At 40.7% G+C, this 27026-nt stretch overlaps 1 protein-coding gene across 3 annotated transcripts in view; it reads left to right on the top strand.

Moving 5' to 3' along the window:
* The window catches only part of ncoa1 (nuclear receptor coactivator 1), a 212631-nt gene that overhangs the window by 171340 nt on the left and 14265 nt on the right, over positions 1-27026 (top strand). For 2 of the 3 annotated variants that reach the window (XM_062551011.1, XM_062551012.1), the window contains 4 exons: positions 9181-9276; positions 9404-9785; positions 9914-10073; positions 24685-24871. In XM_062551011.1, coding sequence (XP_062406995.1) covers positions 9181-9276; positions 9404-9785; positions 9914-10073; positions 24685-24871 — 825 coding nt within the window. Of the gene's footprint in view, positions 1-5813; positions 5888-9180; positions 9277-9403; positions 9786-9913; positions 10074-24684; positions 24872-27026 lie in introns of those variants that run through there. The other variant, XM_062551013.1, reaches the window with a different exon arrangement.

The following is a 27026-nucleotide window of genomic DNA, read 5'->3' on the forward strand; positions in this document are numbered from 1 at the left end:
AAACGCGGAGAGGCGAGATGGTCAGTCCTCGTATTTTTTCTTCGCGTTTCGTTATAAGAAATATATAAGTAATAGTTAAAGTCTTCTTCTGTATTAAACAGATAGCCTACGGGACGCTCTTTGTTCCGTATTTTAAGGAACTACTCAATGCACACACACTGGGTAAACTGGCGCACTACAAACATTAAAATGTCAAATCATATTTATTTCTCTTTGTCGCCATGATATTGGGGGAAACGCGGAGAGGCGAGATGGTCAGTCCTCGTATTTTTTCTTCGCGTTCCGTTATAAGAAAGATATAAGTAATAGTTAAAGTCTTCTTCTGTATTGAACAGATAGCCTACGGGACGCTCTTTGTTCCGTATTTTAAGGAACTACTCAATGCACACACACTGGGTAAACTGGCGCGCTACAAACATTAAAATGTCAAATCATATTTATTTGTCTTTGTCGCCATGGTAGGCCTATTGGGGGAAACGCGGAGAGGCGAGATGGTCAGTCCTCGTATTTTTTCTTCGAGTTTCGTTATAAGAATATATAAGTAATAGTTAAAGTCTTCTTCTGTATTCTCTGCCACATTCGACAACAGCATTCAAGTTCCTTCTCAGCACGAAGACGTGACTTTGCTTGCTGTTGGCCCAGAACAACATGCTCGGATTCACCAACAGAGTCCCGGCAACGTTGGTAGATACGGATGCTTGCTCTTCAGAGCCATCACCACAAAGGAGCACTACAGAGCCTGGTGCAAAACCACCAACTGGGATGGATCGAAGGGCAAGCAAGCACTGCCACATAAAGTCAAGACCTTTGTGTTGATAACACTAAGCAGAAAGTTTCCTACGATGGGGAGAGTGGCCGCAAGGACTGCATCGATAAGATCAACGAATGCCTTCGCAAGCCCCGAAACCCTGGCGATACATTTTCTTTCCTTTAATTCAATAAAACATTGTTTATCTGAATAACTTTTCCGATGTTGTCTTGTCTACCAAATCCTAAACTTAAATAGAGTAGGCCTAAACATTTTATCTTATGAAAAAACTCTTAGGGGGAACAGTTAGGCAGCCCTTCCTCCATTATCGTAGTAGGACTATAGGCAATTTATTAGAGGGGTCAAAAAAAAATCATAAAGTAGGCTAGACTAAATGTGTCACTTTAGTGATTGGCTCTTTCAAATGCAAATTAGGTGGATGGGCTTTTGAATGGGCCTGCTGCAGGTGAGAGGACAAATCCTAAGAATTTATTGTTTTTAGAAAGTGCCATTATCATTGCCATATTCTCTTAAAACATAGGCTATATATTTGAAAACGAGTTGATTAAGGCTTCTAATGGTGTTTCTATAATATGATAAAAGCAGAGATTGAGATGTGTGTTTGGAACAGTTTTTCAAATCCCCCGGGGGTATTTAGACTCCAGGGTGTTAAGCACTCATTCACAACTGTCCCATCGCTAAATGCTCTCTTGTGTTGCGTGATCACACAAGTATACCTGTCGTAGTGTGCTTTTAATTTGATAGGTCTAATTATTATCTCCGCCAAGGATATAACAAAGTCTATGGATTTGCTATCCAGTAGCCTAATAATTAGGCTATGTGCCACGTCCGATTTCGCAAGTGGTGTAGTAGGCTACATTTAAAAACCGACAGCCGCCTGTGAGATTCATTTCATGAAGAGCAATTGTCTTGTGCTATCATTCCCCCTCCCCCACACTCGTCTAACCAGTTCACTATAGCCTACCTATGCGGCACTGAGGACGACACTTGAGGCCGACACTATGTCAATGTAAAAATGTGTGTGAGTGCGCGCTGAACCACGAATTAACATATTAACTTTTCTTTTCAGCAGACATCGCAAACATAAAAAGAATCTCAAAACAGAAAGTCTGTCATTTTTTTTAATAAATCGATGCATTTTGTTTTGATGGTTTCCGGAGAGGTTCCTCGACTGGGTATTGAACCCCGGTCGCTGGCTTACGACACCTATGCTCCAACCACTTGCGCCACAGTTTGATGTGTACCTCGACAGGCTTTATTCGGCAAATGTACTTGAAACGCCGATCAAAAGTTCTGACATGTTAAACTGACGTTAGTTATTAATTCACCACATGATAAAATGCTGTCATATAGCTTGACGCCCAGCAGCCTATGGTAGTCTATGCCTATCTCTGAATCAACATGAACATGCATACCATACATACGTTGCTAGAAACTTATTTTGCGGAGCTAGGCCTGCTAGTCGATGGTTACAATGAATTACCCTCTCTGCCCTATCGCATATCTGACCATCCATTGTTACAATGTTACAAAATGCGCAATCTTCTCCATGCATGTAGCCTACGGTTATAAGTAAAGTGACAAGCAGGCATGTATTAAAGAGATTTCTGTTAAATACATTTTATTTTCAGTCGTCAAAAGTGGTGGGGACAAAATCTGTGATAACAAGTGCTGGGTACATGTAGGCTACCCAGCGTCGCCGGTTAAAATGAACATGCCTCCGTTTTAAAATAGCCTACACATTTCTAAGTATTCCTAGCATGTAAATGTTGCCAAAATGTCCATCTTGTCCATCTCTTTCGTCTTCGCCTTGACGTTGACAATAATAGCCTATTCACGGAAATGCGGTCTTGTAACCGTAATGAATTCATGAATTAATCTAAGGTTGCCTTTCGAGTATTTCAGGTTGAATTGAAGGCTATTTCCTTCTGATAGGCCTATATGTTTCTAAAACCATTTTCATTCATTTCAACAATGGTTTATTGAAACGTCGTTTGATTAATTTCGCCAGTCATCACTTTCATTTTAATGATTAAATGAGACGGATATGCGGAGCATTTCTCTCCCTCTCCATTGACCAAAACGTTGCTCTGGCATCTCTGCTGGACTGACTGAGTTATAGGCTACGTCGAGTGAGAGAGCTGTGAGGTAGACTGTAAACATTCGAAAACTCTGCAACTGCAATCTAACATGCCGAGCGTCATGTCTCTTTTCTCCGCTTGTCACCAGCGCGGTGTCCTCGGGTTTTTCCATGAGCCGAACCTTCATATTATTAGGGCGGTCTATGTTGCCCCCTTGCGGTTGCAGTTTTCCCGATGCTTCGGGAGTCCCGATGTGCGGGAAAGAAAGGAGCATTCTCAACCCGTACCATCTGTAGCACATAACCTACATTACCTAAAGTCTACAGTATGTGAGGCTGAAAATTTGAGAGCATGCTCACACAACATACCAAATTTGATTAATATTGCCCAATCTGATGTTGGGTATTCTTCCTGACACAATTTTGACCTTCTTAATTTTAGCAATAGCTCTCTCCACATGAACTCTGTGAGCGGCTATCTTTTTTGTTTTGTGGGTTTTGATTTCAGGCTGTAAGACAAAAAAAGTGACTATTTCAAAAGGGTATGATGACTTTCTATAGGCACTGTACATCTGCGGCAGACATCTGTGTGTTTGATTGAGCGAAAGGGGGGATATTTACTCTCAGTCCAATATTGTCTAGGTCTTTCTCAATGAGAAACCCTTTGTCGACCATTACACCATCACCTTGATTCAGGTAGCTATGGGAGATGAGCGTTTTCAGCAAGTCCAAGAATTTGCTTTTGTTAACAATGACAACGACCCAGTGAACAGTGTTGATGTAAACATAATAGCGCCACGTGGATCACACACAATCAGTGATTTGAGTGTGTTGGTGGATTTGTAATTTGAAAAACTTTGACTCTGCAGTACTAATGAACTTGGCCTCTCAATCTTTACTTCTGTGCAGTCAAGTATTGCTAGAGTTGTTATTATATTTATCTGCCATTTGGGAGATGATGGTGTCTCTATACGTCCATGCAGGTAATTCACCAAGTACACCAAACATGTAATCGACCCATGAGTTGAAAAGAGTGCCTGTGCTTCGTTCTGGTATCTGAAATCTGTAAGCCAGATCCTTTAAGTCTAAATTTTGGCGCAACTTCATGAGAACCAGCAAAAGTTGGTGACGTAGTGGCATATCATTTATTTCTCGATCAACCCTCTTATATGTTAATGGGACAAAGGTTTGTGGAGCTGTATAAGTATTTGGCACAGCAAACACAGTGCACAAGTCGTTAAACTGATCATAAGTGAAGCCAGTGCAGTACCGGAAATAGTTAGAAATATTGCTATGGTGCAGGAGTTCTGGTGTTAGTGTTGTTATACCTCATTTCGACCGCAGCGGTGCCGGTGCTGGTGCCGTGCCGGTGCCCAATCTCGAACTGGTTCTGCGTGTTTCGACCGAACAATGACAGGTTCTGGTGCCAAAAAGCCAGCACCGGCACGGCACCGTGAAATTGCTGGTCCCAGAGTTGGGGCCGTTACGTAATAAGGGTCGTGGCACCATGGCAACAGTAAATATACTGAACTGTCGTTTAAAAATGAGCGTAGCACTCTAGAATCTTTGGTTAACACTACGGTATGACGTTAGCAAAAGCTGACGTTAAACTAAATTAGCCTACGTAAGCTAGCAGGCTAACGGTATAAAATAGTTTCACTGACAGCTAATATCTCAGACCAGACGTTATTAGTGGGTACAACAATGGTATAACCAGATAGTAAATCATTTATTTTCAATCTACTTTAAACAAATCCAAGCTAAATAACGTCACACAAATGGCATTTCAACCGATTCAGCAGTCATTTACCGATATCGGCAGCCATGGTTTTTTTTGTTTTCACAGCTGATTCAGACGTGCGTCGGCATAGTAACACTCCACTCTAGTAACATTCTGCTCCGTGCTGAACCCTATGGAAATGCGTGCCGGTGCTGGAGCCGGTGCTTTACCAGAACCAGCTCAACGTCAGCACCGGCACCAGCACCGGCACAGCCCTGGTCGAAAAAAGATATTAGAGTCTTTTCTTTTTTTAAATCTTCAATTTCTGCATTCTTCAGAGCCAGCATAGACCTTAATGTCAGCAGCTCTTGCTCCATTTCCCCTGAGGGCAGCTCCAGTGGAGGATGCTGGTGCAGATGTTCTTGCACTTCCTCTGGCTGCTGTTGCACGGGTGGTTGCTCATCCTCTAGCGCTGAAAATACAAATGTATGATTTAAAGAGTCACTTCACCCCATAACTCCACCCACTTCACATTTCTGAAAAAGGCTTTCAAAATGGGCGAGACGTTCTGAAATTTGGAGAGGGAGTGCAGCACTGCTGCAACCAATCAACCATGGTGATTTTGTGTCAATCTGGGAATGAGTGCTGCAGACATGGTTTATCACAGGTAGGCTAATCAGGGCAGCAGGTGTTGGGGCGTTTCATTCCTAATTTGTAATGACCCGGTGACGTAGTGTTGGACGAGAAGTACAGGACTTCGTCAGCATTCCAATAGCATTTTGGACCAACATGCCATGGCATGTTTCAACCTGTAGTAAGCGCGGAGAGCAATATCTCCAATACAAAATCAGGCGAAATGTCACTTTTGTCGAGAAACACGATTTTTGTCAATATTAACCCTAGTAATAGTACAGTTCACCACTTTTGAGTATTTTCAATCAATCAACAGCTCAAAAAACATATTTTAGGGTGCAGTGACTCTTTAAAAAGAATAAAGGGAAACAAAGATGTTTTGGTACACGCCAAATGTCACAAACCAACCAACATATCAGTACAATTATTCAAACTAAAGTGTACATTCGATACAGCACATTTGAAACAAGTAAAACAATGAAAACTGTGTAACTACAGTATGTAACCACAACAGAGCACTCCATCTCATACAGTATGTTATTATTAGTTATATTGTCATTTCTGCTGTTTCTGTATTTGTACATAACTTTTTCTTTTTTTTTTTCCTATAGCTTCCGGTGTTAAACAAGCCGGCATCATCCCTGCCCGTATCCTGTTCCTGTGCTGACAGGCCCCTCTCCCCAGAAATCTCTCTACCAAAACCTACTGAACAACTCAATCAGAGTTTCAAACTTGAAGAAGCAAGGAAAATTCAAGTGGCGACTAAGGCACAGGCTGCCTGTGAGAAATGGCACAAAGATCGTGAGGGAAGGCTGACAGCCTCTAACTTTGGAAAAATATTGAAAAGAAAAAAGGTTACTGAGAAATTTATCCAGTCACTACCCAAAACCCTTCACCTCAAAGGCAACGAGCTATGGCACTGCCAGTGAGCCAAAGGCAAAGGATCTCTACCAACAAAAATATCCATCTAAACATGTACATGATGCTGGCCTAATGCTACAGCCAGAGCTGCCGTTTCTTGGTGCAACACCGGATGCTATTATATGTGATAGTGGGGAAATTGGACTGCTCGAAATTAAGTGCCCCTTTGGATCAAGAGACATGACCATAGAAGAAGCTGCCTCAACTATCAAAGACTTCTATGTCATCAACAATGGACAAGACATCAAAGTATCAAAAAGCCACAACTGTTACTATCAAATCCAAGGGCAGCTGCTTTTAAGTGGACTAGAATTCTGTGATTTTGTCCTTTACACAAGAGCAGGTCTGCACATTGAGAGAGTGTACAAAGACATTCTGCTCATCAATACAATAATTGCAAAGCTTCATGAATGTCATGTAAATAACTTTTGCCCCAAGAAATAGATCACCTCCTCTCCTGATGTTTCGGTCCTTATTGGTCCTTGATTCACACCTGTGAATGAAAGAAAAATAACATCATTAGGACTGCATGAAATAAAAAATATTTTCATTATCAATGTGTTCTGATTATTTTATGGGTTAATCGATATTTAGCGGATTCATAATATGTCATAAAATGTTTCTATGTGTGCAGATCTTTTTCTGATTTTTCAGCTTGATATTATCATCAATCATCGAGTGTGACTTGAACCTGTGTGTGATCATGTACAGTATGTGTGCACCTCTTTTTTGGAGATGGACGACACCTCTGTCCTACAGTAGATCCAGTCCTTGTAGCTTGGTGTGGATGGGGAAACTCAGTGTTGGGCCCTCCATTTTCAAAATGCTTATACAAAAAATACAGCATTTTATTAGGAGTTATTACTCACACTAAATCAGCACAAATCAATGACCTTTTGAACATCCAGACCTCTTGTCTATTGACATTGTATGTAAATAGTTTGAATATTGACTTTATAGCTATGTTGAAGAGTGAAAGAAGGTTACATGTTTTACTAAAAACAATATTTTGGTAGTATAGAAAGTTGTCCACAATGTTGTGCTTTAATATGCAAGTAATGGTTCATGATCAATGGTCTAAGCTACATAAGTTTCCAGGACAACCATCTTTACCAAGACAAGACTAGCAGCTATATATATATATATATATATATATTTTTAGAGGTGGGGGGGCAATATTCTGGGAAAAAAGTTTACAAAGTGGCAAATTTGCGACTTTATAAAGTGGCAAATTTGCGAGAAAAAAGTCACAAATTTGCCACTTTATAAAGTCGCAAATTTGCCACATTAGCCTATAAAGTCTGTGTGTAACAGTGTAACCGGTCGTTTCTGCTCTGCGTTGTGATTGCTCGCTTGATAGAGTATGAAAGCGTGACGACACAGCTGATTGTATTCTCTTTTTGATAGTTTACTGGAAAATATTGAAGGGAGATGGGGAGGCTGACATGTCGTTCCAAACTCGGGTGATTTATTTTCCTGACGTTGTACATGCTAGTAGGCTACACGGGGCAGCAGGAGGTGTCCACTCAAAAAACAATAAACTCACTGCTAAATCAGTCAATCGCTCGTCCACTCGTCAATCACACAACTCTCTCGCACACACACACACACACACACACACACACACACGACAGGAGACACAGGGGAAACAGACAGAGCAGTCCAACAAGGGGGCTAGCCTACAGCCTCGGCCTCGGCGCCACACAAACGAGTCCGACACACAGCTGGGATTGAGTCTCCTTCCCAACTCCTCTTCCCAGGGTAATTTTGAGCAAAGGAAGCAACCCCCAACAAATTCATTAGAAGTATACAGTTCGCTAGGAATTGGAGATGAATTTGACAAATTAAACACAAAAACCCTGCCTGGCTTATAGTCTAGCTTCCCCTTTTGATCCAGCAAATTTGCCACTTTATAAAGTGGCAAATTTGCCACTTAATGAAGTCAATATTGGGGGGGCAATATTCTCAGAATATTGCCCAACCCCCCCCCCCCCCCACACACACACACACACCTCTGAAAAAAAATATATATATATACAGTAATTTCCCGCATATAAGCCGCATTGTGTATAAGCCGCAGGACAGTGTTTTATGCAAGTTAAAAGAAACAAAACCATATTAACACCATATTAATTGCCCCCCTGTATTAACCTCATAGCTGAAGAAATTTTGCAAAATCAATGTATAAGCCGCGGCTAAATTCTGGAAATTACGGTACGTGGCCCTAATACGCCGTCGTACGGTTAAGATGTGGCTTTGGAAAGGGTAAAAAAAATTAAAAAATACCGTCGCCCAACCTCTCGGGGTATCTTGTATCAGAGTTGCATGTACCCCATGCACACCGTTTGACCATTTTAAACTTAAAATTCAAAGAAAAAATATTGAAAAACAAGCGAAAACTGACCACCCCCGATGCATTTGAATGGACATGGAAGCTGAGAATGTCCGAGTGTATTGGGCTTGTGATTGGCTCATTGCGTTCGAGGGCGTGGTTTGGCCATAGGTCAATTGTGTGTCTGTCTTATGCTAATTTATTTGTTGTACTATTTTAAATGTTTTGTATCAGTGCCTGTCGGCACCCCCACATCGCACCATAGAGTTAGTTGTGTCAGTGGGGTTAATTCAGATTGGGGCCCAGTGATTGCAGGTAGCTTACTAATTGATGCACCTGCGTTGAATCTGAGTAACGAGCTGGCGGCAATTAGTTCAGGACCTGAAGACAGACAGGGAGAGAGGGAAGTAAAAGGGGGAGAACTACCGCTAGGGAGGGAGCTTTTCCTGTGTGTTCACCTTGTGGGAATTTCGGTGACTAATAAAAGTAATTTTTTTTATAAAACCAAGTTGACTCTTATTGTTGACTTTGTTTCCTGGACCCTGCTCGGATCATCCTCACAACAAGTACCCTCTATGGAGGCTATTTTATTTTTTATTATATGTTTTATGTGGACATGACGGAGTGCATGTGTGCATTACAGCAATGTAATTTCCATGTAAATGGATGAAATAAACCTTGACTTGACTTGACTTGACTTGACATATTTGGCTCTGTCTCTCCAGAATCGCCTTATGGCTATAGGACAGTTTTCACAGGGAGGGCATATTTCTGTGGGACTTCATCAATCAGGATTGCAACCATCACAACTGCAATCACAGGTATGTAATCAGTGTGCTTTTAGCACAAGTCTGCCTTTTGATTGGAGACGTAATTGTTCACATCAGTAGTCATTGATTGTATGCCTCTATATGTGTCCTTGTGTATGTTCAATTATTGTTCCATCAGCCTCCACTGAATGCTCAAATGCTGGCTCAGCGGCAAAGGGAGCTCTACAGCTTCCACCACAGACAACAACAGCTTCTCCAGCAGAAAGTAATAATGTTGAGCAAGAGCATAGGCCCAGGACTGGGGGTCCATCGAGTACCTAAAAGTTTTCAGCAGCAAGGGCCAGGCCAGGGCCCAGCGCAGAGCCAACAACAGCAGTTTGTTTACTCAACTAGATATAGCACTGCATCAAGTACCACCCCCACCTCACCCAGTCATTTCAATCGGATCGGAGGGCCTCTGGATCCAAAGCTTCCTGGAAGGGTGACCTTGGACAATCAGAGCATGATGGGAACTGTGCAAGGGCAGTTTGGGGCAGTAGTAAATTCCCCTGGACAATACGGTATGTTTCAGCTGCTTATGGGACCAAATTAACTTTCTTCACATTTTTTTTTTTTTTTTTTATGGTTTGTTAATGGTTATGCTTTGTTCAAGTCCTGCTGATTTGTCTGTTTTCCATTCTTCAACCAGGAGACACATCTTTCCTACCTGAACTTAGTCCAGCCAGCCATCTTCTGTCACCACAGAATACCTCACAGAATGCTTTGTTGCAACAGGCCCCACAGTCAACTATATACCAGTCACCTGACATTAATAAGAATTGGCAGCAAGCTGCAATAGGCAATAACAGGTATGGAATCAAGCTTTTCTTATAGACAAGTCTGGCATGTCTGCCGTTTGATGGAATTTGAAATATGAACCAACACACACATAACATACTGACTTTTCTTTCCTCAGCTGGTCTTTTTACTAGCAAACATCAAGATATTCTAGAGCAGTGTTTCTCAAACGTTTTTTCTGGGGTCCCACTTTTTAAAAATGACAGATCATCGTGACCTAATGCACTTCAGATCTAACATGCAACCACCAATGTTGCCCAAAACTTTTACAATCCATTCCAGGATTTCTATATGATAACCACTGCGTACCAACACAGTTGATAAATGTAATAGCTGCACTACTACACCTTTGTTACTCTTTGATACTGTGGAATAAACCTGTTAAATGTACCAGTTAATTACTTGCATGCACATATGACATGTATGTTGTGTCTTTGATGTCTTGGAACATGTCTGCCATTACCCTATGTAGCACATGTATCAACTGTGTTGGTACACACTTATTACTCTTTGATACAGTGCCATAAACCCGTAACAAGGTTGTAGCAGCACAGCTGTTACATGTACACTGAAGACAATGACCTCTTGACTGGAGCTAAGAATGGTTTGTATATCAAATCTTTCATGACCAGATTTACCCCATCCAGCAGGTCTCAGGTCAGCCCTTTGCTTCTGATGAAAAATGTAGGCAAATTGGCAAAGTTTTGTAAAAGCACTCAGTATTACAATGTAACAACTATATGTAGGTACCCACAAATACATAATGCAAGTACAATGATAGTACCTGATAGTACATGTTGTTACACAGGTTGTACCACTGTACCTAATTAGGTAGGTACACTGTAACAGCGACACCCCAAACTAAAGTGTTACCACAAATTCTTACATTTTGACGTGTATCTCACCACAGCAAGCTGACAGCTCGACAGTCAGGCTCGGTTGTGTAGGCCTGACTGTCCTGAAAATGGCAATATAAGAACCATGGTGGAGGTATACTTTGGGGCTGAGCAATTTACAGAAATATGTGGTGTGTGCCTTCCAGAAATAAATGGCCATTTTTATTCAGTGATGAGAAATGACTTTTTGACACTTGTTGCGCTCCATATTTGTGACACTAGCTGATCTGACCTGACTTGTTTGCGTGGTAGCACACATGACGTGCACAGATGATGATTTTCTATAATATTTTTTTTTACTGCATTGGAATAAACAAAGTAAAGGCAAAAAAGTGTTTATTTGTCAAACAAATATGGATGCAATATGAGTCTTAAATTGGATACCATACAGGAGTTTGCTAGGATCTCAAAACCGTATTATGAGCGTGACTTGCGATAGAGAAACACATGATAACGTTGGATTATGAACATACTGGTAGGCTATTATGCCACACAAAAACATGGGGGAAGTGGAGCTAAACGAAGTTATTATTTTGCTGTCACTTCATCTGTTTTATGGCCTAGAAGGTTGTATTTGGTATCTGTGGATAGCTCTAACTCTCCTCTTCCATCTGACATGCGTGCCATATCGTTCTGATAGCGGTAAATCAAACGAGAGTAATGGTAGCCGAAGCTATATGACATTATGATTTGTTTGTCACTTCGTCTGTTTTATAACACAAAAGGATCGATGTCTTTGGTGTCAATGGAAAGCTCTGTTTCTCCTCTTTCATTTGATATGCGTGTTGTGTCTGTGCGATGTCGGGTGCGTGAGTAATCCAAGCGAGAGTGCTGGATGCCTGGGTGAACGCAGAGCAATATAGACTGTAAATATGATTTGATTCTAATATACTTTGATTTAATTTCATGATTTTATTTTATTTTCATACTTGATCGTACAGACAAGTGTTTAATCTCGTTGGAAAGCCCCCGTTCTGCTCTTTCGTGCAGTATTCGTCTCATCTCGCTGTGACAAATAATCGCGGAGCAATGTAACAGAGAAGAATGGGTGTGTTTTTTGACGCACTTTGCGTCCGTCGGGCTCATAGGGTTAAATTGTGAACAATTTGCTGTGTCTTTTATGACATCTTACCAGATTCAGTATATGTAGTAACCGTTTTAGAAAAGCAATACACCACTGGAGTCCTAGCTCAATGGTATTTTAAGCACCCAACGTTGACTTCAAGGCAGCATTGGTACTGTCGGCTTCAAGGCACTTTACCCTAACCCTAACCCTTGGCTAACTCTGGTGGCCTCCATACAGCGCTGCCTGGAAAACGACTTTAAAACACAAATTGGCTAACAATGCCCCTTTTATGTTATGCAATCAGTAGCTGCGTTACATTACTGCGTTTCCATTACTAATGTGCGCAAAAACTTTGTCGATATTGTCTTATTGTCGAAAATCACAATTTTCGCCTTCCGGTTTGATGCATGGCGGAGTAGGTCGCAAACTGGGATCGCTCTGTTGAAATCCTGATAAAATCCTTCTTATATCCATCTGATATTATACAAATATTTGTGTAAACGCTACCTAATATTGAACATGAAGAAGGCGACTAAAAAACAAACTCAACTGGCGGATCAACACATTGCGAAAGTAATTCAGGACGATGCAGTTAAGCTAGCTGATCCTGCGGATTCTGATGCTAGCATGACCCACACACCGTTAGCGCTGCCTGATATGGAGAGACTGCTGACATCAATGGAAGAACGCATTGTTGCCAAACTCTCTGCTCAACTTTCTGCTGACTGAGAGATAGGGGTGTGCAAAGCAAATCGCGATTCAAACTCTACCGATTCAGAATCGATTCATAAAATTCCAAGAATCGATTCATATATATATAATGTAGTCAAAATTATAACTTTACGTTGCCCATCCTTATGAGTGGACAGAATGAAAGCAATACATCTTACCCAAATAAGCTGACATTGAGTAGAATTAAACTTATTTAATTTGTTGTGCTTCTTTTCTTTTAAACCATATGGGAAAAGTAACTATACTGCGAATCGTTTTCTGAATCGAGAATCGTTTTTGAATCGAAAATCGATTTTGAAACGAATCGTGAGCCTGAAAATCGAAATCGAATCGAATCGTGAAATTCTCTGAACCGTGCCCCCCTACTGAGAGATTATTGACCAACATCATGAAACCATTCAGCAGCTGGAAGTCTCACTCAATGATACGCAGACGAGACTCGAGAGACTTGATTCTAAAGTTACAGCTCTTTCCAGCGATAACGAAGCACTGAAAGCTAAAATGGATGATCTGAAAAATCGATCCAGGCGTAATAACATCCGTATAATAGGTCTGCCTGAGAAAATCGAAGGATCACAGCCCACCGCTTTCATCGACACACTGCTGAAGGAGACCTTTGGAAGCAAAACTTTCCCTACATCTACAATCGCTGACAGAGCTCACCGGACGGTTGGCTAGAAAGAATCCAACCGACTCGAGACCACATCCATTCCTCGTACGCATTCATCACTATCAGACCAGGGAACGCATTCTGAAGTTGGCAAGAGAGGCCAGCTCTTTATCCTTTCGCGGATCGGAGATTCATTTTTTCCCGGATTTCAGTGCCGAAGTTTCTAAGAAGAGGGCTGCATTTGTTCCAGTTAAGGCTCAGCTAAAAAACGCCGGCCTCCCATACAGAATGCTATTCCCCGCCAAGCTCCAAGCAGTGTTTCCCACACATAGACAAATTTGTGGCGGTGCGCCACAGATTCAGCACCGGCCGCCACATATTGCGTCTCGTTATTCTTTTATTTATTTATTTATTTTTTCTTATTTTGAAACGCTATTGAAAAACACGCAGCATTCGTAAAGCTGAATTTCCTTTCCCTGCGCTCCCTCTCTGTCACTCGCGCGTCTGTCTCTAATACACACAAACACGCACAGCCCCTATACCCTCCGTGCACACCGCGGCTGTCTGTCTCCATGAAAACCAACGAGATTATCCCTGGAAGCGTGGTCGGTGGTCGCACTGATGCACCTGCCGCTGCTCGGGTAGAAGCATAAAGTTCTCCCGCAAGTTTTGTAGTCTATGCGTGCAACTTAATTACCAAACAGTAGAAAGAAACTCATTCTCCTTGGCCCGCTCTTGTGCGCGCTCAATGGACAGCCGCCCTCCACATGCACATTTAATCCAAATAAAACATTCACAATCGTGGACGCATTGACGCATAGAAGACGACTAGCTAAATTACTGTTATATTCGGTTAGCATCATTAGTAGGCTATGCTACAGGCATTTGATTAAAACTCTTGCATTCATTTGACTGCATGACCACCAATGTTTTTCAACTCCAAGACTTAAAAGGGCCTGTCCCAAGGAGAAAAAGTATTAGCTTACCTTGAAACTTAAACACATGTGGGGAAAATGAACAGTCCAACCAGTAGAGTATGATAAACTTAGCCTGCTATGTTTACAATATTTTGAGGCTTCGACCAGACAGCTGAATTGCAGAAGTGGAGTTGTAATATGAATAGTAGGCTATAATCTGCATAAAGTTTGCTGTTATGAATATCAGAAATGTCAGTATAGGCCTATATAATGTAAATAATTACATAATATGTGTGTGTTTCAAATAAAGACAAGCTTCACATCTTGGTAAAAAAAAACAAAAAAACATTATATGAAAGGAGAGCGATGAAAAGGCGATGCAATGAACCCCCCCCCCCCCCCCCCCCCGTCAGACATGGGGCGACCACCACACATTGCCTTCTAATCTGTGGGAAACACTGCTCCAAGTCATCGATAAGAGCGAGCAGAGGCGGATTTTCCTTTCACCAGACGAGGTTTCCTTGTTTCTGGAGAGAAGTGTGAACGAGCCAGACCTTGATATCCCTAAGCAAACTGAATCCGCGTAATTTTGTGTGACTGGCCTATGGGGTGAGTAGCCTAAGCTGGCTGCAGTGTAGATGGAGTCGTGTTGATTGTCGAACTCTGATTCATATCAGCCACTCCACAGAACTGTTAGCATCACTGACATCAGTCTTATCTGTGTTTTTGTTCTTCATATTATTATGTATTATTCATGCTAATGAATGCTTCAATAGAGTCCAGACTATTCATTTGATGGTTATAGTAGCCTGTATTTCTGTATTTTCAGTTGAACTGCATCCCTTTCCTTATTACTCTCTTTTTTTTGTATGGAAATCTGGGACTCTAATAGGCTGATGAACCAATCTCAGTTTTTTCTCTTCAGGCTAGCTTACCCCAAACTTCGCAATCATTTATTGTTTTGCGATGTGCACAAACTATGTTTTGTTAAGAAATATATATTTTTTAACACTAACAGAGTGTAGAGTTTAAGGAACGTTAGCATGTGTTCTTTGTGCTGTTTGCCGGAAGAAAAGTTCACCAGCCACCCTGCAAGTATTTTTATTTATTTATTTATTTATTTTCTGGTGTTTTTCTCTCCCTATTTTTTTCCTCCCTTACACGTCATCATCTCACTCTCTCTTGGCTTCTCATGGCTACCTGATGGGTACACTTTATTCATTTATTATTATTTCCAGTGATGGGTAAATGACTTCTCAAGCTAACCTTTGTCAGGCTCGCTCTGTTCAGTGTGTCTCACTTTCAATTCAATTTTCAATTTAATGTCGCTTATAGAGCGCCAATACATTACACATGTCTCAAGGCGCTTTACAGAGTGTTAGACATTCAAAGAGAGCCCATGAGTAACAGGGGCAAGGAAAAACTCCCTAGAATTGGAGATACATATAGGAAGAAACCTCAGACAGACCCACGACTCAAGGGCCCAACCCATCTGCCTTGGGTCAGTTACAGTACAGTCATTTGTAGTTTGAAAGTTACAATGACAATGAAAGTTCAAATAGTCCAGTGTAGGGAATAAATTGTCCATTAGTAATCCATTAGTTATTTCGGAAGGTGATGGGTCGCTGGGATCCGAGGGCCAAAGATTCGGGCAGGGAACCACAGCAGGCGATGTTAGGGCAGTCATAGGGATGGCGAAGGCAATGGCGATGGTAGGGCAGTCAGAGGGATGTGACTTCAGGTGTGATGAGGGACAGGCACAGAGATGGTTGATGGCTGGTAATGGTTTACCTCACAGGTGAGGTATAGGGGAAAGGGAAGAGAAATAGAGTGTGTTAGTATTACTGTAAGTCATATTAAGTATTAATAAGTATATCAATGGTGATATAAATGGTTATACTATAGAGGGTTTACAAAACGCTTTTACACACCTCTTTTGTGGGGACAGGTGCATAGGAATAGGTTACCCAGTTAAACCCGAAGAGGCATCCCGCACATCGTCCACTCGATAGATGATTCTAGGGCAAATAATTGGATACTCCTCTAGAATGAAAAAAATAAGAATGGACAAACTTGACAACATCTCTCAAGCTTTAGCTAGCATTGATGAACGTTACTCCTCATTCCCATCTCCAGCTCTTTATAAGGAGAGACTACACCTACAAACAGAATATGACTCACTCACCACAGACAAGGCCACATACCTACTCACAAGGGCCCGATATAATATTTATGATTCAGGTGACAAGGCTGGCAAGCTTTTAGCCCAACAAGCCCGCCAGACCGCCTCCTGTCGCCTTATACCTAAAGTTCATGATAAATATGACGAGATTGTGACCGATCATCTGGAAATTAACAGCACCTTTAAACAATATTACAGCGACATCTATTCCTCTGAATGTGATGAAAACTTTCCACAAATAGACAGCTTTTTCAACAACCTCACATTTGCTTCTATACAATCTGAACACAATTCATTCTTGGGGGAAAATATTACATCTGCAGAGATCTTAGATGCTATTAAATCTTCAAAAAGCAATAAAACACCGGGACCCGATGGTTTTACCTCAGACTTCTATAAAATATTTGCACCTCAACTTTCTCCTCTGCTTCAAGCTATGTTCAATGAGTCATTATCATCTGGTCAGCTCCCACCAACTTCACGTCAAGCGGCAATAACACTGATCCCAAAAAAAGGTAAAGATCCCCTCCGATGTCCTTCATACCGCCCAATCTCCTTACTGAACAGTGATTATAAAATTCTGTCCAAAATTCTAGCTGGTCGACTGGAGAGGTTCTTGCCTCAGATAATATCAGCAGATCAAACTGGTTTCATTTTAAATAGACATTCTAGCTGCAATCTAAGACGACTCATGAACATTGTGTATTCCCCTTCAACTTCTGCCCCTGAAATGGTGATTTTACTTGATGCTGAAAAAGCTTTCGACCGAGTCGAGTGGCACTATCTTTTCTCTGTGCTGAAACATTTGGATTTGATGATGCGTTTATATCTTGGATCCGACTTCTGTATGTTAACCCTTTGGCTGCGGTTGTCACCAATGGCCAGCAGTCTGAATACTTCCCCCTTGGCAGAGGTACCCGTCAGTGTTGCCCCCTATCCCCTCTCCTCTTTGCAATTGCCATAGAACCACTAGCCATCGCCCTTAGACAATCTGAGGAGTTTTCAGGCATAGTGCGACATGGACTTACCCATAAATTATCCCTCTATGGCGATGATTTACTTCTCTATACAACCAACCCTGTAGCTTTAGTCCCCCATATTGTTGATATTTTAAATCAGTTTGGGAAACTGTCTGGTTACAAAATTAACCTCCAGAAAAGTGAGATGGTTCCCCTCAATCAGGCTGCTGCACAAATTCCCCCAACTCATTTCCCATTCAAAATAGTTAAAAAAGGATTTAAATACGTTAGAGTGGAGATCACACCAGGGATGCACCGATCCGACTTTTTCAGTCCCGATACCGATGCCTGGGCTCTGTGTATCGGTCGATATCCGATACCGATCCGATACCATTGTTAATTAATAAACTGTATACCTCACCATGTGGAAAAGACTAAAGGCATCAGGCTTGACTTCATTCTTCATTCTTTCCCTAACTAAACATTACTTTCCTAAAAAAAATCTAACAAAATAACACTTAGATATAAAGGTCATGTATTATTATTATTATTATTATTATTATTATTATTATTATTATTATAATTATCATCATCATTATTGATTATATTACTAGTATTAAAAATAAACAGTTGTACACCAGCAGCAACTTGGAACAGCATTCAAATTCAAGTTCACAGTTATTACTAAATAATAAATCTAACAAAAAAACTATTTTGCAGATAAAAATCCCATATTAGAGACATGAATTGAAACACCCCTGCCAAAATGGTGTCACCCGCGAAACCCCTCTATTTACTCATAGTGGTACGGTCCCGCAGTTTCCCCACGATAAACTAATTAGTTCACACGGAGTTTGAATGGTGGTAAACGGTAGAAGTTGTACGTTTTATCTAATAAATGATACGTTTTTAACAGCTAATTTGAACATTTGCATGTCTTTATACCAAGAACAGTTTATACAGATGAGATGAAAATGACAATGTGTTTAGTTTGAGTAGCCTATTTTGTTGACTGTTACACATTAACGTGTTGCCTAAATGCAACAAAACGCATGAAGATCGTAGCCTAATTAATCTATGACAAATGGTGGTTAGTATAGATATTCTTTTGATCCTATGACATAAATGTGGTATCTGTATTTATCCCATCCATGAATTTAGACACTCAGAGCACACAGTGAGGTGAGGCACACTCTAACCTGCAGCAGTGAGCTGCACTAAATGGCTGGTTGCGCGTCATGGCTCAGCCTTTTTTTGAGACTATATTAAATTCGGATCAGCCCATGGTTCGGCTCATTTTTCCGATCCCCGATCCAGCTATTTTGTTCATATTGGGGCCGATATCCGATCCAAATATCGGATCGGTGCATCCCTAGATCACACCCATCTTTTCTTCTCTGTTTGTTAAGAACTTTGGTGTTCTTTTAAATGTAAACAGGATATGGGGAGATGGTCAAATTTACCTCTCACCATAATTGGTCGTGTTAATCTTATTAAAATGATTGTATTACCAAAATGTCTTTATTTTTTAATAAGGAAAAAGTTTTTCAGAACTTTGGACCAAAGCATAACATCCTTTATTTGGAATGGTAAACCACACAGGATCAAAAGGCAATCTCTTGAAAGACCCAAAGGGCTTGCTGGCCTGGCACTTCCCAACTTTATTTATTATTACTGGGCTTGTAATATTTAGAAAATGTTGTTTTGGACAGAGGAATACCATCCTGACAGGAGTGAACCCTGGGTACACCTGGAGTGCACACGCAGTGCGGTTCACTTAGTCTCTGTATTATGCGCCCCTTCCCCTCCCACTCCACAAAGCCAATTCTCCCCAAATCCCATCGTTCTTAATTCAATTAGAATTTGGTCACAGTTTAAAAGACACTTTAACTTGTCAAAAATGTCAATACATTCCCCTATCATGAACAATTATAACTTTCCACCATCTACCCTAGACTCAGCCTTTAGAATATGGCGGGAAAAAGGCATTACATCTATCCTCAATCTCTTTATTGAGGGCAGCTTTGGATCATTTATTCAACTTTCTGAGAAGTTTGACCTGTCCAAATATCACTTCTTTAGGTATCTCCAAGTAAGACATTTTGTACAGAAAAACATTGCCTCCTTCCCAAATCTCCCAACAGATAATACGGTAGACCATTTTCTTTATTTTTCTCCACACCAGAAAGGTTTAATTTCAATTCTTTACAATGATATTTGTAACATCTCTCCCCCTTCACTGCAAGGAATAAAACAACTTTGGGAGGATGACTTTGGGGAGGCAATGAGAGAGGATCAATGGGAAGCTACACTTGACTTAGTACACACCTCCTCTCCTTGCGCCAAACACAGCCTAATTCAACTCAAAATCCTGAATCCTGGAAAGAGTACACTGGACCAAGGCTAAACTAGCTGAGATTTTCCCTAATGTTGATCCTGCATGTCCCCGCTGTAAAGGTCTGCCTGCAGACCACATACATATGTTCTGGTCCTGCCCACATCTCAGGACATTCTGGACAGACATATTTCAGGCCTATTCCAGAATGTTTGGTATAGAAATCCCTCCAAACCCAATATGTGCCATATTTGGCTTTACAGAAGAAACAAAATTTCTTAAAGGCAGGGCCTATGCTGTCATAGCATTCTCTTCTCTACTTGCTAGATGTCAGATTTTACTTAAGTGGAAGGAACAAACACCACCCACATTTACTAGGTGGATAAGAGACATTATGTTTTTCCTGAAACTAGAGAAAATTAGATACACACTGAGGGGCTCCATACAGAGTTTTGAGAGAACTTGGAGATCTTTTTTTTTTTGGCGTTCTATGAGGGCTTACAGATCCCCTTACAGGAAACAGACTAGATGATGACACCCCCCACCCTTTTTTTTATTTTTATTTTTGTTTTTTTGTCTTTGTTTGTCATTTTTGTGTACTTACTACTGTACATTGTATAGTAACATAGTTTATTACAACATTTACTTTGGTAAAACTGTAGGGTGTGACTGGATAGGGTTGAGGGTGGGATGAGTGGGTTGGTTGAGGATGGGGTGGGAGGTTAGGTGGGTGGGTGGTTAGACTAATGCTATACTTATGATTATATCACTTATCATACACTTTTGTACAATCAAGATTCGAATTTGAACTTGTGGTTCAGAACTGTGTTTGTATTGTATTCCACCGAAAACAAACCTGGTGTTGAACTGGTGCGGTTCTGAATTCTTTGAACCGTGGTGCTATCTAGTGAACCAGCCCGCATTTACACCAGTTTTGAACCGAACCAAGGATTTGTCATCAACAATGGGTGGTGCATGCAAAATCAAAAGTGAATGAGATGCATAAACGGGAGAATGATATGACCAGTTGTCCCATAATAACGGCAGAAACTAGCTGTTTAAAATGCTAGTCAACGTCTGCAGTGTAATGCTAGTTGAATCGTTTTGTTTACTCATGGCAACAGTTGATATGAACGGAAAACTCGTGATTTTAGCACAAGCCACTTTTAATGAAAAACCAAGGGGGCAGGCGAACGTTCGGAGAGTGTAGACAGTATGGCGGCCGCCATGCTAAATAGGAGACCAGTGCTAACTAGCCATTCCATTGAATCCTATGGGGCGTAAGCGCCACTTTTGACATCAAATAACGTTACAGTTGAAGCGTTTTAAGCCTTTGTACGAACCTTTTCTATTTTCGGAGTACATACAACATTGTGTGTTATAGCCTCGTAACTGTCTTAATAATAACCGTTTTCCAAAATCAATGCTAAAAGTGACGTCAGTTAGGTAATGCGCATGTGTCAAGAGAGAGTGAAGCGTCGCCATAGGTCAGACTACGTGCCTACGTCACATGTACGTCCCCCTGAGCCTGCGCAGGAGATAAGTAGACCAAAAAAAAAACGTTGAAATTTGCTTCCTTGGTCTCTGCTGACGTCCACGTGATAGCTCTGTCCATATCTTTTACTGTCTATGTGAAAACACATAATTTTCCCGGGACCACTTCCTGTCGACAGTCTTCTTCGTCGTTTTTGTTCGCTGTAACATCCGGTTGTTGGATCACGTGACTCGTGTGATGCGAAAAAAGTGTTTCCATTGCAGTTTTGCGAAATATACAAATTTCGATACGCTCTAAAAACCACCTCACCCGACCGCAAAAACTTTTTATCGAAAAAATGTGAGTTTTTTCGAAATTTGTGTGTTACCATTAAGCACCTTTCTTTTCGCAACTCTTAATTTGCGCAATTTAATGGTCAATGGAAACGCAGCTAGAGTAACCTTCAGCCTCTCGGGGCTTATTGCTTAAACCTATGACGGACCCCAGCCCATAATTATGAGCCTCCTAGGCGAGATAGGGGCCAGGGAGAGAATAGGGAAAGGACCGATGGGCAGAGGAGAGTTGTGGTGTCCTGAGAACTGTTGGGGAATTGGGCAAGTGTCATAGTGAGTGACCCAGTGATAGCTGTGTTAACGTTGGCTAACACTGTGTCTGTGTCTATGATATTATCATGATATTGTTTGATAAATCTGTTTTAGCAATCATACTTTCGATATTGCCATTGATAAAACATCCATTTAGATTGCCTTTATTTAAAGTCCAACAGCATCGTCAAAAGTATGTTCTATAACGGATCGTTCAGGTCCTTGATTATGATTGGCTGAATTGCGTTTGATGCTGTTGTAAATTTCACAATAAACACATACCTTGACCGCATTTCGTTCTACAGTAATGCGCTACCACAACTAGCACAAAAGTTAGAGTGGCTGCGTCTCGTTGTTGCATGGCAACCATTCATATGGGGGAATGTACTTTTTGGCGGAAGAATGATTATCGTTACATTTTTTGTTGCTGTGCCTTTGTAAACTGGAAAAATATACAAACTATATATTCCCGCTTATATATGTGTTCCGTCTATGTCCGGCGCTTCAATGAGGTTGAATTGGACTGTAATTAAGATATCTGAGAAGTTAGATGGTAATGTTATAAGGAGAAAAAACACGATTTATCTGACTCCATAAGATGAATATTGTACCTCTAATAAATTACCAAATAACTAGTTTGTTAACTATGGCAGACTATGGAATGGCACACTAGACTTTAGAGATATGCAAACTGCGCGAGGAAAATTAACCATTTATTAGGCATTGAGCCTTTGAATGTAAAAGTAAAATAATATCAGTAATTATCCTTAAACAAAGGAACAAAAGGAGAAAGTAAACTTAACCTCACAACAAACAGTAAACTTGAATTTAAACCTTAGTTACCAAGTTACCAAGTTAAAATGCTACATACACCAGATAAAACAATGTATCAAATAAACAAAGTAACAAACCATAGAGAAAGAAAAGATGAAGATAAAAAGAGAGATAAAGGGAAAGGGAGAGAGAGAGGGAGGCCGAGAGGGAGGCCGAGATGTCAGTGTGACCAGAGTGAATGAATTGAAGAGCTTCCCTTTTCATTCATCTCGCCACCCCCGACTCAGCAGGACTTCTTTACCTGAGAGTGGGTGTGGTGTAGGTGTGTCAATCACCTAAAGTACTCCAGTGTAGTTCTTATTCTACTATGTGTGTGTGTGTGTGTGTGTGTGTGTGTGTGTATTCGAATGGGAATTCGCTTGAAATCCTGAGTTGGCTTGTAAACAAAAGCAGCTTCTTTTTAAATGCGTGTAAAAAAAAATGACATTAATTTGAGTGTGTGCAGGACACCCGGAGATTCTATCAGCCGCTGCTCAGCCAGGATTGCAATGTGAAGATCATGAAATACGGAGGAGACAAAAATGTTACATTTTTAAACAACGCTTTGTTCTGGCATAGGATTCTAAAAGCCTGAGAGAGAGTTCTGGCATAGGATTCTAATCGGAATTGTGATGTCATAATCACAATGTTAAGTCTATGGGGAAATTTTGATAGTTTTAATTAAATAGTTTAAAAAGTATAAAAGTTACAAAGTTGAAAAATACATGTCTGAAGTCACCTAAGTAAGATCTACATAACATAGTTTGAATGAGGTTTCTACGTTAAACGGTTGAAGCCGCATTAAACGCACAAAAGCGTTAGAAGAAGAACTAGAGAAAGCAATTCCAGGGAATTACGAGTGCATGAAAATGTAAACATTTCTGCAAAATATTGTTAGATAATGTTTCAAATATCATTTAAGCACAAAGAAAGAGGTGACGTAGAAAAAACGGTTGATGGTAGTCATAGTTGATGACAATTAACAGTTGGAATGGGCAAAAAGTTAAACAGTTGAGTAGTTCAAATAGTTGAGCTAAATGAGTTAAATAGTTGCATAGTTTAAATAGTTAAATTATTAAATACGGAATTATGGCACTGATGACTTATTTTGAAACAGTTGTGGGCAGAGGAAATAGGTGGTAGTGGTCATAGTTGAAGACAACTGGCAGTTAAAATGGCTGAACAGTTGATTCATTAGTTTAAATTAGTAATAAATGTTTAATTATTTAATTGTGAATAATTGTAGTAAGGACTTTCATTATGAAACAGTTTTGGGTGGAGGAAACAGTTGGTGGGAGTCATAACTGATGAAATCTGACAGTTTGAATAGCGTAACAGTTAAAAAGTTGAGTAGTTTAAATAGTTTCATTAATTAATAGTGAATTGTTTTAGTGAGGACGTATATTTTGAAACAGTTTCAGACAGTAGAAACAGCTGGAGGGAGTAATAGTTGATGAAAACTGACAGTTGGAATAGCCAAACAGTTAAATAGTTGAGTAGTTTAAATAGTTGAATTAATTAATACTGAATTTAGTTTCAGGCAGTAGAAACAGTTGGAGGCAACTGGGGAGAGCAACGTTGTTGCTAGAGCCTGTGAAGTTTATTCTTATCAGTTCTGATGAAGGAATTTAAAGCACGCCTCTAACATGTATGCTCATAATCTGATTTCAAATGAATGTGCCTCCCCTGTAGTCATCACATGAGCCAGTCCTCACAGCTGACTGACTGTCAATAGAAAATATCTGCCCTAACCTGTCCATATAATGATACACTTATTACCTCCGCCAAGGAGGTTGTGTTTCATTGGGGTTTGTCTGTCTGTCTGTCTGTCTGTCTGTCTGTCTGTCTGTCTGTCTGTCTGTCTGTTTGTTTGTTTGTTCGCAAGATAACTTAAAAAGTTATGGATGAATTTTGGGTACATTAGATTGCAATGAAACCATGATCAGGCTGTTGCCCACATTACAATAGAATGGCAGTTGTTATTCATTTAATATGTCATGTTATATTTTTGTTAAGTATTTCTATGTTTCAAGTCTGTTTAACCAGGCTGGACAGAATGCCCCCCAGGCTTTTGGACAGCAGGGCCTATTCAATAACATGAGTATAACTGTGTCCATGGCTGGTGCCTCGGAAGCTGTTGGATCAATACCTCCAATGGGTCCTCCTGTTGCCATGGGCAACAACAACCTCTGCAGTATCAGCTCCATATGTAATGATCAGGTAAAGGAAATTTGTTTGTACTTGAAATCATCTTGCTGGAGATTTTAATGTAATGCTGACTGTGTTAAACATTCACTGCCCTGCTGAAAAAAACAACCTGACCAGCTTAAGGTGGTTTGCTGGCTGACCAGCTTGTTAACCAGCTTGTTTGACCACCTTATGATGGTTGATCAGATAGACCAGTGAAAACATCCCTGCTGAAAAAAACAGCAAGAACCCAGCTTATGCTGGTAGCTGGTTTTAGCTGGTCTTTGCTGGTTTTCTTCCAGCTATAAGCCTATATCACGCCGCCATTTTGAATATTGGCTATGTGTGGAGCTACTTCCGGTCAACGCTGGCTTATGGAGAGTCCAACTGTAATCGGAGTTATGTACACGTTTACAAGGAATTTGCGGCATCTTCAAAAGATTAGTCTATCACAGGTGGAAGAAATTGTGGAGCTTCACATGAAAACTAAGCGATCCAAACTGGACCGGGGATATAAATTGTCCCATGAACAATTTATATATAATTATGAAGGTAAAGTCATGCGGCTAGCTAGATGGCTAATACCAGATAGCCAGATGGCTAATAAGCTACTAGATATATGATATAAGACACAACAGTTTGTAAATGCACTTCACTAAAACAGTGAAACAAAAGTATCCTGTACTTCTTTTTTTTTAAAGTGTATTTTTTGGGCATTTGTGCCTTTAATTTTGACAGGACAGCAGAGAGAGACAGGAAGTGAATGGGTGAGAGAGTCGGGGTGGGATCCGGAAAGGACCTCGGGGCGGGAATCGAACCCGGGTCGCCGGCGCGCGGTGCAGGTGTCCCAGCCAGTCACGCCACGGCTGGGGCCAAGTATCCTGTACTTCTACTACATGATCAATATTGGATTGTGGATATAAATCGTTCCATGAACAATCTGTATAGTTGTGAAGGTAATGTTAATGTCAGCTAGCTAGCTACATGGCTAACGCGTTACTGTAATCCGATTACTTTTTTCAAGTAACAAGTAAAGTAAGGGATTACAATTGCAAAATCAGTAATCACAGTAATCGTTACTGCGTTACTAAACTGTGATTTTAATTGCTGTGAGACTGTCTGGTGACAAATCAGTATTATGTGCAACGCATTGCGAGAGATGTAAACAACAGCCGAGACAGTGCGGGAGAGAGCATGACCATGCTGCATTTTAGGCTAATAGCCTACATGAGTTGGGGTTTTCCTAAACGTTTCCCATAGTTCGGGACTTGGACTTCTTTTGCTTATCATTACTTCACTTTTATTCTTCTTTCTACTTTCATTTAATTCGATGACTTATGCTTTCCCCTATAGCTTTCACTCTGGACTGATGCTTCAACTCAAATGTCTTTTCAAATTCGAAATTGAGGTCGTTGACGTTCGAACTTGTTTTCGGTGGACATAAGGGTTAAGTTTGTAGGCTACGTCGGAGTCTTTGCGAGGCAATGAGTAAAATGTCCATAAATATTAGGTAGAGCCTGTATCATGTTCTCTGTAGCTGCTCTCAGACATAACCCCTGCAGTAGCCTATGTGGTTTGCCAAACGGAGGTCCAACCCTCGGTTAATTTTACAGAGTCCATGTGTGTTTGAGTGAAGGGTTGGCGCAGAATGCGTCCACTTTCACAGGGCTCTCTGTTTTTGTTTTACCACGGACAGCGCGCCCGTTCCGAATATTGTTGCAACAATGCAGCATGTTTTCTGTTACATCCGCAGCATCGATGAAAGTTTGGAGCGTTACATGCAGGTTAAAACTGCGCAACATTTAATTGGAACTTAGCAGAGACGCACGTTGTTCATTTCACATAATCTGAACGAATTCACGTTCTTTATTTGCAAATGTGTTGCGTGCAGTTCATAGTTCACAGAACCCGTTTATGCACAAGCACAACACTGCATTTGATTCTATTTTATATGATGGAATATGCAGAAAAAATAGAATTAGGCTGAAAGGTGTAGGCCTATTGCTTTATAGCATGTTCAGGTTGTGTAGCCAGCTAGTGTGTTTTTGAAAAGTAACTAATAGTAAAGTAACTAATTACTTTTGGGAAAAGTAATCAGTAAAGTAACAGGATTACTTTCTCAGATCAGTAATCAGTAACTAATTACTTTTTCAAAGTAACTTGACCAACACTGAACGTCAGACCCATA

The sequence above is a fragment of the Sardina pilchardus genome, chromosome 12 (genome assembly GCF_963854185.1).
Source record: "Sardina pilchardus chromosome 12, fSarPil1.1, whole genome shotgun sequence".
Classification (NCBI taxonomy): domain Eukaryota; kingdom Metazoa; phylum Chordata; class Actinopteri; order Clupeiformes; family Clupeidae; genus Sardina; species Sardina pilchardus.